The 17,006-nt window shown below is 43.2% G+C and overlaps 1 protein-coding gene across 1 annotated transcript in view; it reads left to right on the top strand.

The window, feature by feature from the left end:
• Nucleotides 1–13,281, top strand: part of bphl (biphenyl hydrolase like) — a 46,571-nt gene extending 33,290 nt beyond the window's left edge. Inside the window, 3 exon segments of the mRNA XM_041184655.1 lie at nucleotides 5,046–5,177; nucleotides 11,526–11,649; nucleotides 13,115–13,281. Of these exon segments, the coding sequence (XP_041040589.1) occupies nucleotides 5,046–5,177; nucleotides 11,526–11,649; nucleotides 13,115–13,211 (353 nt within the window). The 3' untranslated portion in view covers nucleotides 13,212–13,281.
• The last annotated feature ends 3,725 nt before the right edge of the window (nucleotides 13,282–17,006 follow it).

Raw genomic sequence — 17,006 nt, 5'->3', positions numbered from 1 at the left:
CGTGGAGAACCAGTGAAAATTAGGTTGCCAGGGGGACAGGACTTCTCATTAGACCCCTATGCCTAAGAATGCTGCTTCAGGTACAGGAATACCAGCTGCCTTCACCCTTGTCTGCTGTGCCACCCTTCAGTGATGTTAGGGATACCAGTCTGATCCTGGTTAAATCCCGCAAAGGGGTGGAGCAACGGCTGCGAATGGCCCGGAACAGGATCTGGTCGTGTTCACCTCCCCCTCTGTACTACAGTCTTTTCCAATAGGATTTGAATGCTTGCCAAACCGGCGGCGATCAGGTCACCCATGTTCATCACACGATACGAAAAATATGCAAAGGATGGCGTGAATCTTGTAGCAGTCTCCTGGAGATGAACTGGGTTTGAGGGACAAGGCTAAAGGGGAGTAATAGTGGGCCATGGACGTACCTACACCATGAGGACTGCAGCAGTTCAAGAAGGCAGCTCACCACCACCTTGTTGAGGGCAATTAGGGATGGGCAATAAACGCTGGCCCAGCCAGTGACACCCACATCCCATGAACGAATATTTTAAAAAACTTCACTGTGACAGCAGTTCTGTCAAATAATATTTTTAGTAACAGAAACAGCATCTGGTTGTGGTGCAGCAACTTAAATATTTCAGAGATAAAAACAAAAAAAGCTGCGGATGCTGGAAATCCAAAACAAAAACAGAATTACCTGGATTCTCCGCTGATGCTGCCAGACCTGCTGAGTTTTTCCAGGTAATTCTGTTTTTGTTTTAAATATTTCAGCATCTTTCACTTCCTTCAGTGGGCAGGCAACTCTTTACCATATACCTGAATGGAGCGAGGGTTCTGTCTTTTAATGTTAAGGGTTGTTTTCCCTGCAAGGTTTTCTATTTACTTTTAACATGGCCACGAATTGCATTAGACAAAGTCTGAAACAGTGTCCCCTTGTCAAATAGGCTGCCACAGGCTCTGAATGTCCTCATGGCCCGATGAAGAGCAGAAATTCGCCACAAGACTGTGGCCGATTTACCACATGGTGAGCGTATTGTACAGCACTGCTCTACCACTGCCACGTCTGCTCGAAAAGTAATCACCCCTCATTCAGCATCCCTCGTTCACTTTATTAGTGATATCTTTGGAAGGCTGCTGCCCCTTTAGCAGTGGCTCCTCTTGCTCCTCGTTAACAAGGTAATGGGCACCTCACTGCAGCCCTGCCACATTTTTCTGCCTGTTAGCGGCAGGCTCCCATCCCGCTACATCTTCATTGAGATCTGAAACCACCACCCCAGCCCCTCTCTCCACCGAGTTTGGGATGGTGAGAAAAGGATCTTGCCCCCAACCCTGCTCCAGCATCACAATGGAAGTAAAGATTTGCATTTACCCAGCACATTTGACGACCACAGGACATCCCAAAGTGCTTTACAGCCAATGGAGTGATTTTCGAAGTGTAGTCACTGTTGCAATGCAGGAAATGCAGCAACCAGTTTGTGCACAGCAAGCTCCAACAAGCTGCAATATGATAATGAGCAGGTAAGCTTTTTTTGTGATGTTGATTGAGGATAAAAATTGGCCAGGACCTTGGGGAAAACTCCTCTGCTCTTCTTTGAAGCAGTACCATGGGATCTTTTACATCCAATTGAGAGAGATGACAGGACCTTGGTTTAACATCTCATCAAACGATCCAACAGTGCAGCACTCCCACAGTACCACACCGGAATGTCAGCCTCGATTTATTTTTGTGCTCGAGTTCTGAAGTGGGCCCTTGTGACTCAGAGGCGAGTGTGCTGTTCACTGAGCTATGGCTGGAACAACTCAATAAGGGAAAGCCAACCTGATGGGTCTATTATTTTTCCTCTTTGGTCATCATCTACCCCAATGCAGATGAGATAGGAACTGACCTCAACTGAGCGATCAAACCCGAATCTTTCTTTTCCATAGCACCGTTCTAACTAGTGTACTCACTTAGAGTTAGCCTGACCACTCTGTTTCCAAAAACTTTATAGCATTTCACTGTAAAACTAGGTAAATTCAAAAATGTTGTAAAAGCGTTATTATACACAGCTGCATTTAATCTTAACGCCCTCAATCACAATCTAATGCTTTTGATCTGCTAATATAAGACATTTATAAAATACCACAGACTCACCTTACTTGCTGTGAAAACTTTGTCCTTTTAGACCAGGAATACTGAATAACAAATTTGTTCTCGAAGCAAAAAAGTTAAAAGCAAAAAACTGCGGATGCTGGAAATCCAAAACAAAAGCAAAAATACCTGGAAAAACTCAGCAGTTCTGGCAGCATCTGCAGAGAGGAACACAGTTAACGTTTCGAGTCCGAATGACCCTTCAACAGAACTAAGTAAAAATAGAAGAGAGGTGAAATATAAGCTGGTTTTGAGGGGGCGGGGGGGTGGTTTGGGACAAGTAGAGCTGGATGGAGGGCCAGTGATAGTTGGAGATAACCAAAAGATGTCACAGACAAAAGGACAAAGAGGTGTTGAAGGTGGTGATATTATCTAAGGAATGTGCTAATTAAGGGTAGAAAGCAGGACAAGCAAGGTACAGATAGCCCTAGTGGGGGTGGGGTGGGGTGAAGGAATCAAAAAAGGCTAAAAGGTAGAGATAAAACAAAGGATGGAAATACATTTAAAAATAATGGAAATAGGTGGGAAAAGAAAAATCTATATAAATTATTGGAAAAAAGGGGGGGAGGGATCGGAAAGGGGGTGGGGATGGAGGAGAGAGTTCATGATCTAAAGTTGTTGAACTCAATATTCAGTCCGGAAGGCTGTAAAGTGCCTAGTCGGAAGATGAGGTGCTGTTCCTCCAGTTTGTGTTGGGCTTCACTGGAACAATGCAGCAGGCCAAGGACAGACATGTGGGCAAGAGAGCAGGGTGGAGTGTTAAAATGGCAAGAGACAGGGAGGTCTGGGTAATGCTTGCGGACAGACCAAAGGTGTTCTGCAAAGCGGTCACCCAGTCTGCGTTTGGTCTCTCCAATGTAGAGGAAACCACATTGGGAGCAATGAATGCAGTAGACTAAGTTGAGGGAAGTGCAAGTGAAATGCTGCTTCACTTGAAAGGAGTGTTTGGGCCCTTGGACAGTGAGGAGAGAGGAAGTGAAGGGGCAGGTGTTGCACCTTCTGCGGTTGCATGGGAAGGTGCCATGGGAGGGGGTTGAGATGTAAGGGGTGATGGAGGAGTGGACCAGGGTGTCCCAGAGGGAACAATCCCTGTGAAATGCCGCTGGGGGGGGTGAAGGGAAGATGTGTTTGGTGGTGGCATCATGCTGGAGTTGGCGGAAATGGCGGAGGATGATCCTTTGAATGCGGAGGCTGGTGGGGTGATAAGTGAGGACAAGGGGGACCCTATCATGTTTCTGGGAGGGAGGAGAAGGTGTGAGGGCGGATGCGTGGGAGATGGGCCGGACACGGTTGAGGGTTCTGTCAACCACCATGGGTGGAAAACCTCGGTTCAGGAAGAAGGAGGACATGTCAGAGGAACTGTTTTTGAAAGTGGCATCATCAGAACAGATGCGACGGAGGCGAAGGAACTGAGAGAATGGGATGGAGTCCTTACAGGAAGCGGAGTGTGAGGAGCTGTAGTCGAGGTAGCTGTGGGAGTCGGTAGGCTTGTAATGAATATTGGTGGACAGTCTATCAACAGAAATTGAGACTGAGAGGTCAAGGAAGGGAAGAGAAGTGTCAGAAAGGGACCATGTGAAAATGATGGAGGGGTGGAAATTGGAAGCAAAATTAATAAATTTTTCCAGGTCCAGACAAGAGCATGAAGCAGCACCAAAGTAATCATCGATGTACCGGAGAAAGAGTTGTGGGAGGGGGCCAGAGTAGGACTGGAACAAGGAATGTTCCACATTACCCCATAAAGAGACAGGCATAGCTGGGGCCCATGTGGGTACCCATGGCCACACCTTTTATATTACCCAAACCTCCCTGTCGCTTGCCATTTCAACATTCCACCCTGCTCTCATGCCCAAATGTCCGTCCTTGGCTTGCTGCATTGTTCCAGTGTAGCTCAACACAAACTGGAGGAACAGCACCTCATCTTCCGACTAGGCACTTTACAGCCTTCCGGACTGAATATTGAGTTCAACAATTTTAGATCATGAACTCTCTCCTCCATCCCCACCCCCTTTCCGATCCCCCCCTTTTTTCCAATAATTTATATAGATTTTTCTTTTCCCACCTATTTCCATTATTTTTAAATGTATTTCCATCCATTGTTTTATCTCTACCTTTAAGCCTTTTTCGATTCCTTCAACACACCCCACCCCCACTAGGGCTATCTGTACCTTGCTTGTCCTGATTTCTACCCTTAATTAGCACATTCCTTAGATAATATCACCACCTTCAACACCTCTTTGTCCTTTTGTCTGTGAAATCTTTTGGCTATCTCCACCTATCACTGGCCCTCTATCCAGTTCTACTTGTCCCACCCCCCCTCAAACCAGCTTATATTTCACCTCTCTTCTATTTTTACTTAGTTCTGTTGAAGGGTCATTCGGACTCGAAACGTTAATTTTGTTCCTCTCCGCAGATGTTGCCAGGCCTGCTGAGTTTTTCCAGGTATTTTTGTTTTTGTTTTGTTTTCTAAGCAGTTTGGACATGAAATTCCACAGTGGTTATCTCACTCTCCACTCATAATGATGCCAAGTGGCAGAAGCTGGTCCTTTATGCTAATTGGATACTAAACCAGATGATGAATTTATGAAACTAGATGCAAATCTTTTTCTTGATAATTGGTTTCTTTACAGAATGCAGCATCTCAAACTTCTGCCTCCTACCTACCAAATGTAGAGTCCCAGCAGGCTCTCTTTATAAGTACTCTAAGTACTTAATTAACCAGTGCCCTTCACCTGCATATCTTAGTATAATTAGCTACCATTAACACTTTATATCATTTCTCTGGTGATTCCACTGCTTTCCCAACGAGGTTACAATGGGAAACTGGGAAAACTGCCTAGAATCTCCCTGTTAATTTGTGATAGCACTATTTGCCGTTGTATCCAGCATACTGATCCTCACCAGCTCTGCTTAATTCTAGCTGTTCGAGATGTCTCACGGTGGAGTGAAAACATGAGAAAGCCCATGTTGGAGATGTATGGGGCTGAATATCTTGCTAAAACCTGGGCTGCCTGCATAGATGGCATCAGTGAATTTCTAAAAGAAGCAGATGGTAAGATCAGCCAGGGAAATGAAGGTGATGTAAGATTTGAAAGATCAGGAAATGCTGATTTTTAAATTGTAAAAGCTCGCGGTTTCCTGTGAAGCTGTTGCAGTAAAAATACGGTTTGAGCCCTAATACACAAGCAAAATAATGCACTTTCTGGAAATCAGAAATAAATTCAGGCGATGCTGGAAGTATTCAGCAAGTCAGGCAGCATCTGTGGAGAAAATCAGAGTTAATGTTTCGGGTCAATATTCTTTTGTCACAACTGATGAACTGGTATTCTGACAGTATCAAAGAGCACACAAAAACCCAATGGACCAAATAACAACCTCCTTGCTATACATTTCTGCAGACTCGTGAGGCTTCAGGTTGATTCCTACTCTGCAATGAGTTTAGCTATAAAGTTGGTGCAGATGTAAAATTGGGAAAGTCATTTCCTGTTTTCACACAGTATCGTTGTGAATTTTTACTCTAAGTATTGTAGTGATTTTCATTTTGGTTAACTTGTAAGATTACTTGCAGCTAAACACATTCACTGTGATGTACAACTTATGCAGGACAGCTTAGAACCATAGAATAGAACTATAGGAAAGTTATGATACAGAAAGAGGCCATCCAGCCCATCATGTCTGCACCGGCCAAAAAACAGAAAAAAAAAGAGACTAGTCACTCATTTTATTACCATTTTCCAGCACCTGGTCCCATAGCCTTGCAGGTTGCAACTCTTCAGGTACCTTTCAAATAAGTTGAGCATTTCGGCCTCAACCACCGATTTAGACAGTGAATTCCAGATGCCAACCACCCTCTGGGTGAAAAAGTTTTTCTTCATGTCCCCTCTAAACCTTCTACCAGTCACCTTAAAACTATGCCCCCTAGTAATTGATCCCTCAACTAGGGGAAACAGGTCTTTCCTCTAGGCCCCTCATAATTTTTGTACATCCTGTACAGCTTCTATAGAATGACATAAAGGTAATGGTTACTATTGTGTTCAATGTTCAGTGTTGATTGTACCAGTTGATTGTTTTCTGTGCTGTGTGCTATTAATCAAGCCTATGAGTGTGGTTCCAGAGAAAGAGAAACTAGAAAAGAAGCTCCTAACTGCACACATTTTCAAAAAAATCTTTTGTAATAAAGTCGTGTTCACACACAGACCCTGGTCTGTGTCATCTTTGCATATCCCCATCTCCAAAGATGGAAAATTGTTTAAATTTACTGGCTCCAGTACCTTTCCTTTCTTCAATTGGAGATCCACCCCTGTCATAGGATCAATGGATTTGGGGGTTCAAGACCTACTTACTCACAACAGGTATGGAAGATACGGAGATAGCAGCAACTCCCAAGAGGGCAATACTCATCTGTTGCCCCAGGGTAGAAGGCCAGCAAGTATTCAACCTGTTCACACAAGACGTGTCTATGTTTGATACCATGATAAGCACTCTCAAAAAACTCTTTGAGCCAAAGAAAAGTGTGATTAGTAATACACCTTCCACCAGAGATGCCAGGGAAATGATGAGCCCATATGGCAGCATTGAGATACCTGGCTTCATGTTAATTTGGCACCCTAACCAACAAACTAATTCATGGCAAACTTATTGAAAACAATACTTTAATTCCATGAATTAGGGAATGACTACTCTGGTTTAATTTTGGAAAATGCTACAGCCTTGGCAGTCTAAATCGAATTTGCCAGGTTAGATTTGAAGAGGTTATGCAGAAATGTGCCCTCAGACTCAGGGTTGCCCAACCAGCTCTAGTTCAAGGCTTATGGACAAAAGAGAACTCGGCAGTCTCACCAACAGGTGCACCGTCATGGTCAGATATCCTCAAAACTCTGCCGGAATCGTGGAGGTGCCCATAAATTCATAACACCGTGACTGAGATTTTCCAGCCCCACTGCAGTGGGACCCACCGCACCCAATTTGGCGGGCCTAGCCAAAAAGTCCATTGACTTTTGGCGGGACCGGACAATCCTGGCGGTGGGCAGGGCCAGAAAATGACACCCCATGTCCAGCTCTGAGGGGAGAAAGTATAAGACGTGTTAAAAAATGAATCACTTCGCAAAGGTGCGCAGGTTGTTGAAGAAGAACACTTCATCAGTTCGATACATGGAGGGGATTTATTCCTAAGAGTGAAATACAACCATAAAGCAGTTGGCCGTTGTCTGCAAATGTGCATTTATCCTTGCTGAATGTCAAATTGTGTTTTGTGAGTTGAATGAGCACCACTGATAACTGCTGGTCGTGTCCTGCTTTGGCCCTACCTTGGGAAATGACATAAAGCAGGTTGAACAGCCCCTCAACATCTGACAAGACTGAAGAAACAAACTCTGTGTGCTTCTAGTTGTTTCAGTTCCTGTGGGACTTTGGCATGATCGCAAATGGCACCTGTCTCAAATTTTGCAAACTGGCGGAATTGGCCTGTCACCGTGAGCAATGTGACGGTGCCCTGTAATCTCCCCAAATCAGGAAGGATACTATTGTACATAGTCAGTGTCATCGATCACGTTAATGTGTGCTCCAGTGGGGTCTTCAAGTTTGAAGCCAAGCTTATCGAACAGGTTTGCCCACATAAGCAGAATGTGAACTTGCTTTTGTAGAGCATTGGAACTGTGATTGTTCCCAAAATCAGAATACTCGAGAATTTGCAGAGTGTCTGTTGCCGGAGAGAAAGTTGTGTAAAATAACAATGGCAGAATTTGTCACTCAATATAGATATTTTTGTGCCAACAGTGATGAGAAATGACACTGAGAGGTGATTCTTACTGAGCATTCTTTAAAATGACCTGGTGCTTTTACTGTGTGTTGCTATACAGTGTGATGCTCAACCTGCTTTATGTCATTTCCCATGGTAGCATTACGCCATTGTCAGAAACTACTGGAGAGTGTGAAACATTAACCAGCATTTACATTTGTGAACCACATGTATCTCTTTGAGGTTTACTCTCCGCACTGATCACCAAGCGCTGATTACATTGTTATTTCAGTCAGGACCTGGTCATTGACCTCCTACACATCTACAGATGGTCTGATCATCTTCATCAGCACAGGTCGAGTATCTTGCAGACCGGGTAGCTGACATGTTTAGCTGTACTACTATCACAGACAGTGGTAGCAATGGTGAAGTGACATTGCAGACTCTGTGATCATGATGGTTTTTCACAAAACTGAACCTTGTTACACATGAGGAACTGAAGGCAAAATTGGCTTGAGACAGGGTACTGCAAGAAATGAATCAGTACCTAAAAACAAAGTGGCCTCGCGAAACAGAGTGAGCTTGCATTATTTGATAACTGTTTCGCATGCAGAACTTGAGCGTTTATCCTGAGAGTACTATGACAATGTGTATTGCATTTTACCCATGAAGTCTTATTAAGATGAAGCAGTGATCCTGTGAAGCAGTTTGGTAGCCAGCAATAGAATGCTGCAGAGAAGAGTGCATCAAAAGCTGTGTAGCTTGCCCGCTCAGTGAACCCATGCCCAGCACCTCGACAACCGACACGATGGCCAACAAAACCATGACAACAGCTCCAAGTGGATATTTTTGAAATCAGTGCTTTTTTGCTTCTTGTTCATTATCTACATAGCAAATGGCTAGAAATCACTACAACAAATTCCATAACTATCACTCTGGTCATTGACATTCTAGACAAGTTTTTTATGAAGCGGGTGTTTGCTGGAGACTATCACTACAGACAGTGAGCCACCGTTTATTTCTAGTCAGTTCACAGAGCTCCTAGCAAGCTATGGAATTTGCAACCATCTGACATCGTGATGCAACCCACAATCGAATGGCAGTGCCGACCGATTCAACAGGGTGATCAAGATCAATCTAAGAGCTAACATGTTGGAGGGGAAAGCATTTGAACAATCCTTTAAAATCATACTTGCACATATCGATCCATCTCACACTCTCTGACCAGAAAGACACCAGCCAAATTAATGACTCGGCTCTCACATGCTGTGGACCATTCTTGAGCTGTCGCTACCATCCAACAAAAATGTCAGAGCGAAAGCAGAAGAGATCGCAAAGCAACAAGGCAAAGCGAAAGTATACTTTGACAAGCAAACGGGTGCAAGGGAATCCTGATTTGAAGTTGGAAGTTAGCTTTGCATCATATGGCCAAATCGGGATCCAAGTAGGTCAAACAGTTGCTCAGTACCAACGCTTATTGATTGGATGACAACATAAAGTGGAATGCAAGATGCTTGCTAGCAAGCAGACCAGAATATTTTGAGGACAGTGATTATGAGAATTTCCGCAATGCTGCTCCTTCGCCTTATCGAGATTACACAGAATCACAAGCTCAACTTTGTAGATCTCACTGCCGTCGTCTGCTTCTTTCACACCTCAAAAGCTATTTCTGTACCTCGAGCAAAAGGATACTGTGAAGTTTAAGAAATGACTTGGTGTACATATGTTTGTTGTTTAGGATGGTTCAATTTAAAATTAACTCTTTTAGTCTACAAGGGGGGAATACGTGTTCAATTTTTTGATGTTTGATTGTGTGTGTCTGTCAACTCTTCCCTGTGCTGTGTGTTATTAGTCAAGCCTCAGGGTCTGGTTACAGAGAAACTGGAGGGAAGCCTGTGGCTGCAGAGATTTTTTTTAAAAAGCTTTTGTAAGAAAATCCTGGTGTGTGTCATCTCCTCAAATCTCTGAGGTACAAAATACAATAGTAACTTTTTGGATGTTAATTTGCACTAAGCAGTCTTGTGCAACATTAACCTTGATTGACACCGAACATAGACATTACTTGATTTCAATGATATTCAGCAGAAATACTGGTGGGATTCGGGCCATTTCTGAGATCCACCACATTAGCCTTGGGATAAGATCTCCACCTTATGCCAGGGTCCCTTTAGCTAGAATTCTGTTCTAGGGTTGAGACCAAAAGAGTAACCCTCTCTTGCTGGCATGGGTCCCATAATGTGGGCACTCTTCCTTTCCTTCCACTGTGAATCTCCCCTTCCCCCACCCCCTGCCTCCCCTTTGCCCCACCAGCCCTCACTTATATTCTGAATGCCATTAACTCCTTGCTAGGGTACAGTTCCACGGCATTATTTGTCAAAGTGTGAGTCTTAAGAGAGTAACCAGGGGCAGAGGAGTAAATCATATGATCCAACACTGTTTCCAACTGGCTTCCTGTTTCCAGCAAGGGTTAGGTCCTCCGTAACCAGGTTGTTATGGTTAACTGTGATGCCCAAAGAATTGCTCATGTCACTCATCACAGGTCAAGTATTGAACAGGAGACATTTCCTTGTCTATATGGCTCAGCTGTTCTCTGAATAAGTTCAGGGAAACTTGAGGAAATTCCTGTGTATTAAAACCAGCCTCACATGTCCAACTTTAGCCAATTCAATTTTATGTACAGTTCTATATATTGCTCCCCAATAAATTAATCCTTAAACTGGAGCCAATTCATGTACAGAGAGAGAAATAAAGAGAGGGAAATAAAGCTTGGAGTAAGAGAGAGAGAGAGAAAAAAAAAGATTTTTTAAAAATAAAAAAAATTGAAATTTGACATTTTTTAAACCTCTGAGAACAATTTACTACCTGACAGAATGAGACTGTGCAGTTTAAATTGTTCAATTTCTGGGCAGCAGAAGTTGATTGGCAATGCATTAATAATTACGATGTTATTAAAATTTACACTCATAATTACCAGACTTAACTTGCTGTCGCAAGTTTAATGGCCAGTTAATGTGCAAATTCAGCAAGTCCTTAAAAGTAACGGAGAGGTTGAGGATCAGGTGCTGTTTGTGTGAAGCAAATGGAAGAATGACACAATTTGTCCAGTAAATTCTGGAGATTCACAACTCGCGGTGTATGACTCCATCTGTGGAACTTGCTGACAGATTTGCACCTTAATAATGACTCATGTCATTAACTGGCCTGTTACTTTTTGAACAAGATTCCACTCAATAAATCTTTCTCTTTCAGATCCTGAGTGGTATGATGTGCCGTTCCACCGTTTTCAGTTTTTATACACAAAGAGACTGTGCTGATAATTTATCAGGAATTGTTGGAAATCCAAGGGATTTGAATAGGCACTTGAGGGAAATGAGCTTGCAGGGCTACGTGGGTAGAGCAGGAGGAATGGGTCTGACTGGATTGCTCTGCAGAGAACTTGCATGGGCTCAATGGTCTGAATGGCCTCCTTCTGTGCTGTAATGACACTATGATTAAAAGCCAGGTCTATGTGGGCAAGACATTTATAAAATAAAAAAGCTTAATATTTTAACTGGCTTTGAATATGAGAGAGCTCGTAAGCATAAAGAGCATGAGTGCTTTTTTAAAAATTCTGACTTGCCATCTGATGTATACTCACTTTGTTCATGTGTGTTTCTGTTGTAGGAAATATTTGTAAAGATCTTCTTCCACAAATCAAATGTCCTACACTCATAGTTCATGGAGAGAAAGACCCTCTGGTGCCAAGATATCATGCAGACTACCTGCACAAGCATATCAAGGGCTCCAGGTGAGGCTGTGTTCAGTGTATTGTTGGTTTAATTGGATGGGAGGTTCTGGGAGGACTGGGATTCTGCAAGGGAGCTCGCTCAGAGCCCTTCAATTTTCTCTTGGAATTCAGTCTGCTGGTAGGAGCACCTGGGTACTGATGATGGAGCGGGATGTGAACTCTGACCCATTGTTGAATGGCAGACTTTGAACTGCCATGGCAACAGTAATCCTTGCTAAATAGGTTCAGGAAAAGCTAAGGCTCCTGTGCAGTTAATCACCACTGGGGCCTCAGTACAAATTCCTTATGCACCTGTGGAAAGACACAAACAATGCTGCACATTACCGAGGAGTGCCACCCTCGACATGCTAAATGGCTAAACTCAGCAAATGAGGAGGCCATCGTTTGGCTTTAAGGATATGCATTCATTCAAGAAAGAGTAAATTGGATGGGGACGTTCTTCATAGGCGATTCTCAGAGTGGTGAAGTAACAGGAAGGAAAAGATATTCTGTTTGAACTCTGTGCAAAGCAAACATAGGATGTAGTCCAGACTTTATCTTTTTTGCATTCAGAACCAGATGCAGGTAAATCTGCTTAGTCTGTAACAAGAATGTATGTTAAAACTGAATGGGAGTCATTTTACTTTCAACAGAATTGAAAATCTGATGGGTTCTATAATAGGCTGGCAATCTGCAGGTGAAAATTACTCCTACAGTTTGGAGACAGACAAGGATTTTGACAGCCATTCCCCTCTCTTTCTAATTTATGTCACACCGAGTGCTAAGTGCCAAATGGAGATTGCAACAGGGGTCAGTATTGCCATTAAACACAAGCAGCAAGGTGAAACAGTTTCTCCTTATTTACTCTATCCACTGGTTTTGATAGAGTAAATGAGGGGAAACTGTTTCCACCAGCAGGAGCATTGGTAACCAGCAGATACAGATTGAGGATATTTGGTAACAGAACACAGGGGAGATTAGAATTTTTTTCTGTGCAGCGAGTTGCTAGGATCTGGAGTGTGCTGACTGCCTGAGAGGGTGGTGGAAGCAGAGTCAGTAGGAGCTTTCAAAAGGGAACTGGATAAATATTTGAAAAGGAAAAATTTGCAGGGTCAGGAAAGGTGGACCTAACTTTATAGCTGTTTGAAAGAGATGACACAGGCACAATGGACCGAATGGTCTCTTTCTGTGCTATATGAGATTTTGTGTGAAACAGTGCAATGCCACCACTGTGCAAGTCACACTGAGATGATATTTCCTATCTCTTGTACCTGTAGATAAAGACTTCTACAGCCAGTAGAGGTTATAAGGGCTATTGTACCAATTTGTTCTCCTTCTGTAGAGCCACACCTACCAGGAGCACTTGTCAGGAATTGGGGTGCATAAATTTGTATAATTCCCACTATAGTCTGAACTTTGCTGTACCTCCTGTCACACTTACCATCTCTTAACTGTGATTCTGTTTTTTTAACTTTTCTGTCTACAGACTGCACCTGATGGCAGAAGGCAAACACAACTTACATCTGCAGTTTGCTAAAGAATTTAACAGAATTGTGGAAGAATTTTTAATGTCACAAGACTGAGCAGTTGTGTGTGAACGTTGACATCTTAATCTGAAGACAGTCACATCTCTGTAACTGGAACATTGTCATTAAAGGGACATTTTGTGCTCAGATGCTGTGGGCTACATGACATACAGAATGCTCTTGAACTAAACACAAGTGTCGTCTGTGCAACTGTACAGGTCAAGCATTTAAACAGATACACATTAAACATTAATTCTTCCATTGAGTTTTCTAAGCCCATCAAATATTAGTTCCACCAGTAGAAATGATGAAAATTAAATCCATCACTAATGACAATTGTCCTACTACTTTATACAACATATAAACTATATCATAAGTATATTATATTTATATACTATTCCTGGTTGATACCACCTTGATTTTAAAGTTCTCATCTTTGCTTCCAAATTCCTCTATGGCTTCGCCCCTCCCTATCCCTGGAACCTCCTCTTGCTCTACAGCCCCTCTGAGATCTCGGTGCTCCTCAATTTTCATTGCTCCATTGTTAGCCGCCGTGTCTTCAGCTGCTTAGGCCCTAAGCTCTGGAATCCCCTCCTAAAATGTTTCCACCACTGTACCCCTCTCTCCATCCTTCAGATGCCCCTTAAAACCCATCTCTTTAACCGAGCTTTCGATCTCACATCCTCGTATCCTGCCACATCGCTCGTCGGCAGATATTGTTTGATAGGCTGGTTCCAGTGAAGTGCCTTGGGATGTGGAAGGTGCGATATATAAATGCAAGTTGTTGTTGTCACATGGGTTTTGACTTTCTGTGGGAAGGATGTTTCCTCCCGTGGGTGAGTCCAGAACCAGGGGGCACTGTTTTAAAATTAGGGGTCGCCCTTTTAGGACAGAGGTGAGGAGAATTTTTTTCCCTCAGAGGGTTGTGCAACTTTGGAACTCTCTGCCTCAGAAGGCGGTGGAGCTGGGGGCACTGAATATTTTTAAGGCAGAGGTAGATAGATTCTTGAAACAAAAACAGAAAATGCTGGAAAAATTCAGCAGGCCTAGCAAAGGTGGTAGATGAGAATGTGGAATTCGAAACACAAACAGATCAGCCATGATCTTATTGAACGGCAGAATAGGCTCCAGGGGCCGAAAGGCTGGCATTTGCTTCTATTTCGTATGTTCGTAGGTTAGGCCTGAAATATCTGGCTTCAATAAAACCACAGCGAAACAGTCAAGTTTAAGAGCTTAAAAGTTTAAGATAGATCAGCTAAGTTAGTCCAGATTTCAATTTCTCCCCGTGTTAACTATGAACTAACCAATAAAATTTCCATTTACTTTTAGTCAACATTCCTGTGATTTACAGTGTGTGAGAGCTTGTTTCCTCTGAAGTACACTGTTTGCAGCTGAGAATGCAGCCGAGTTACCTGCTCCTTGGCCCTTGTCATTGTCTGTTAAATTGAAGATTAAATGTGGGTTTGTCATTCAGGGACGTATCCACCATCCATTCAGAAATGCAGGTGTCAAGAATGTACCAAATTGAATGCTGAGACATACAATTCAGATACTCTCGGCTGACTGAACATGTACAAATAGCCACTTGTAAAGATATTCAAAGAATTGTGTGTAGTGCCCACTTGTTTACTTCCAGTGTCATTGGTTTTTTTTTTGATTCACATTTTGTGTTCGGCTCAAAAGTAAAATGGCAACAAATCAGAACCAAAGTGGTGACGAATGACAGCAACAACACTTTATATTTATAGCGTCTTTAACATAATGAAATATCCCAAGATGCTTCACAGCAATGATAAAACAAAACATGACCTTAAGCCGCATGAGGAGATATTAGGTCAGATGACCAAAACTTGGTCAAAGAGGTAGGTTTTAAGAAGTGTCTTAAAGGAGGAAAGTGAGGTAGGAAGGCAGAGAGGTGTAGGGAGGGTATTCCAGATTTGGGGCCAAGACAACTGAAGGCATGGCCACCAATGGTGGAGTGATTGAAATGGGAATGCCCAAGAGGATTAGAATTAAAGGACAGCAAATATCTCCGAGGGTTGTGGGGCTGGAGGAGGTTACAAAGATGGGGAGGGGCAGAACCATGGACTGAGTTGAAAACAAGGTTGAGCAAATTAAAATCAAGACATTGCTTGACCAGCAGCCCATGTAGGTCAGCAAGCACGGGGTGATAGGGAAATGGAGCTAACTATAAGTTAAGATGCTAGCAGCAGGGTTTTGGATGACCTCAAGTTTACAGAAGGTAGAGTGTGGGAGAGCAGCCAGGAGTGAGTTTGGAATAGTTGAGTCTAGAGGTAACAAAGGCATGGATGAGGGTTTCAGCAGCAGACGGGCTGAGAAGGGCAAGGTCAGGAGATGGTACAGAAGTGGAAATAGGTGGGCTTAGTGGTGGCGTGTCTGTGAGGTCAGAAACTCATCTCAGCATCAAATGGTACAGCAAAGTTGCGAACAAACTGTCTTAATCTCAGACCGTTGCAAGGGAGAGGGATGGAGTTGGTAGCTGGGGAGCAGAGTTTGGGGACTGAAAACAATGGCTTCAATATTTAATTGGAGGAAATTTCTGCTCATCCAATACTGGATATTGGATAAGCAGCCTGATTAGTGGGATGTGGGCATCGCTGTCTTAAACCAGCATTTTTGCCCATCCCTAATTGCCCTTGTTCGAAGGGCATTTTTAAGAGTCAACCACATTGCTGTGGGTCTGGAGTCATATGTAGGCCAGACCAGGTAAGGACAGCAAATTCCCTTCCCTAAAGGACATTAGTGAATCAGATGGGTTTTTACAGCAATCGACAATGATTTCATGGTCATCGTTAGGCTTTTAATTCCAGATATTTTATTGAATTCACATTCCATCATCTGCCGAGGCAGAATTCAAACCCGGGTCCCCAGAGCGTTACCCTGGGTGTCTAGATAGCTAGCCCAGCGACCCCCCCAGTGGAGGGGTTGAGAGCGGTGTAGTGAGGTAGGTTGAGAAAGATGGTGGTGAGGTAGAGCCGGGTGTCATCTTTGATTCTCTTGGTCAAAAATCTATCTAACTCAGCCTTAAAAATGTTCAATGAGCCTGTCTCTACCACTCTCTGAGGAAGAAAGTTCCTCAGACTCTTCAGCCCTCAAGAGGAAAAAAATCCCCCTTTTGTCTGTTTTAAACTTTAAACGTCGTCAAAGAGCAGCACGTGGATGAGAAATAGGAGGGAGCCGAGGATAGATCCTTGGGGAATACCAGAGGTAACAGTGCACGGGCAGGAAGTGAAGCCATTGCGAGTGATCCTCTGCCTACGATTAGATGGAACAAACCAATCAAAAGCAAGATAAGTGAGTAGTAAACAGCCAATGAGAAATCATTAAGAATTTGCATTTATACGGCACTTTATTATCTCTTCAGAGTGTCACAAAATGCTTCACAACCAATGGATTATTTTTAAAGTGTGGTCACTGTAATGTAGGTGAGCCTTATAATCAATTTGTGCCAATATCCTGCAGATATAATTTAACTAGATGAACTGATATCAGGCTCTTCTTATGCTCTTTTAGGTTTTTTATTAACCTGTTGTGTTCAATAGGTTTTTCCAATGGTTATAAGTCTGACCCATGGTCTGATAGAATGTTATCCCTCTGCTCCCATAGACAAGGAGATCACACAGTAGGTGCACAACATACTCTATTAAGGAACCATGCAATCCTAATGATTCTCGGTTTAACTCATGGGTATCCCTGCTTTTCCATAGCTATTGTTCACAATATGTTATCAATGATTTGGATGTGGGGACCAAATGTAATATTTCTAAGTTTGCAGATGAAACAAAGCTAGGTGGGAATGTGTGTTGTGGGGAAGATGCAACACGGCTACAG

This window comes from Carcharodon carcharias, chromosome 3 (genome assembly GCF_017639515.1).
Source record: "Carcharodon carcharias isolate sCarCar2 chromosome 3, sCarCar2.pri, whole genome shotgun sequence".
NCBI lineage: Eukaryota > Metazoa > Chordata > Chondrichthyes > Lamniformes > Lamnidae > Carcharodon > Carcharodon carcharias.
This window is presented reverse-complemented; position numbering and strand designations above follow the sequence as displayed.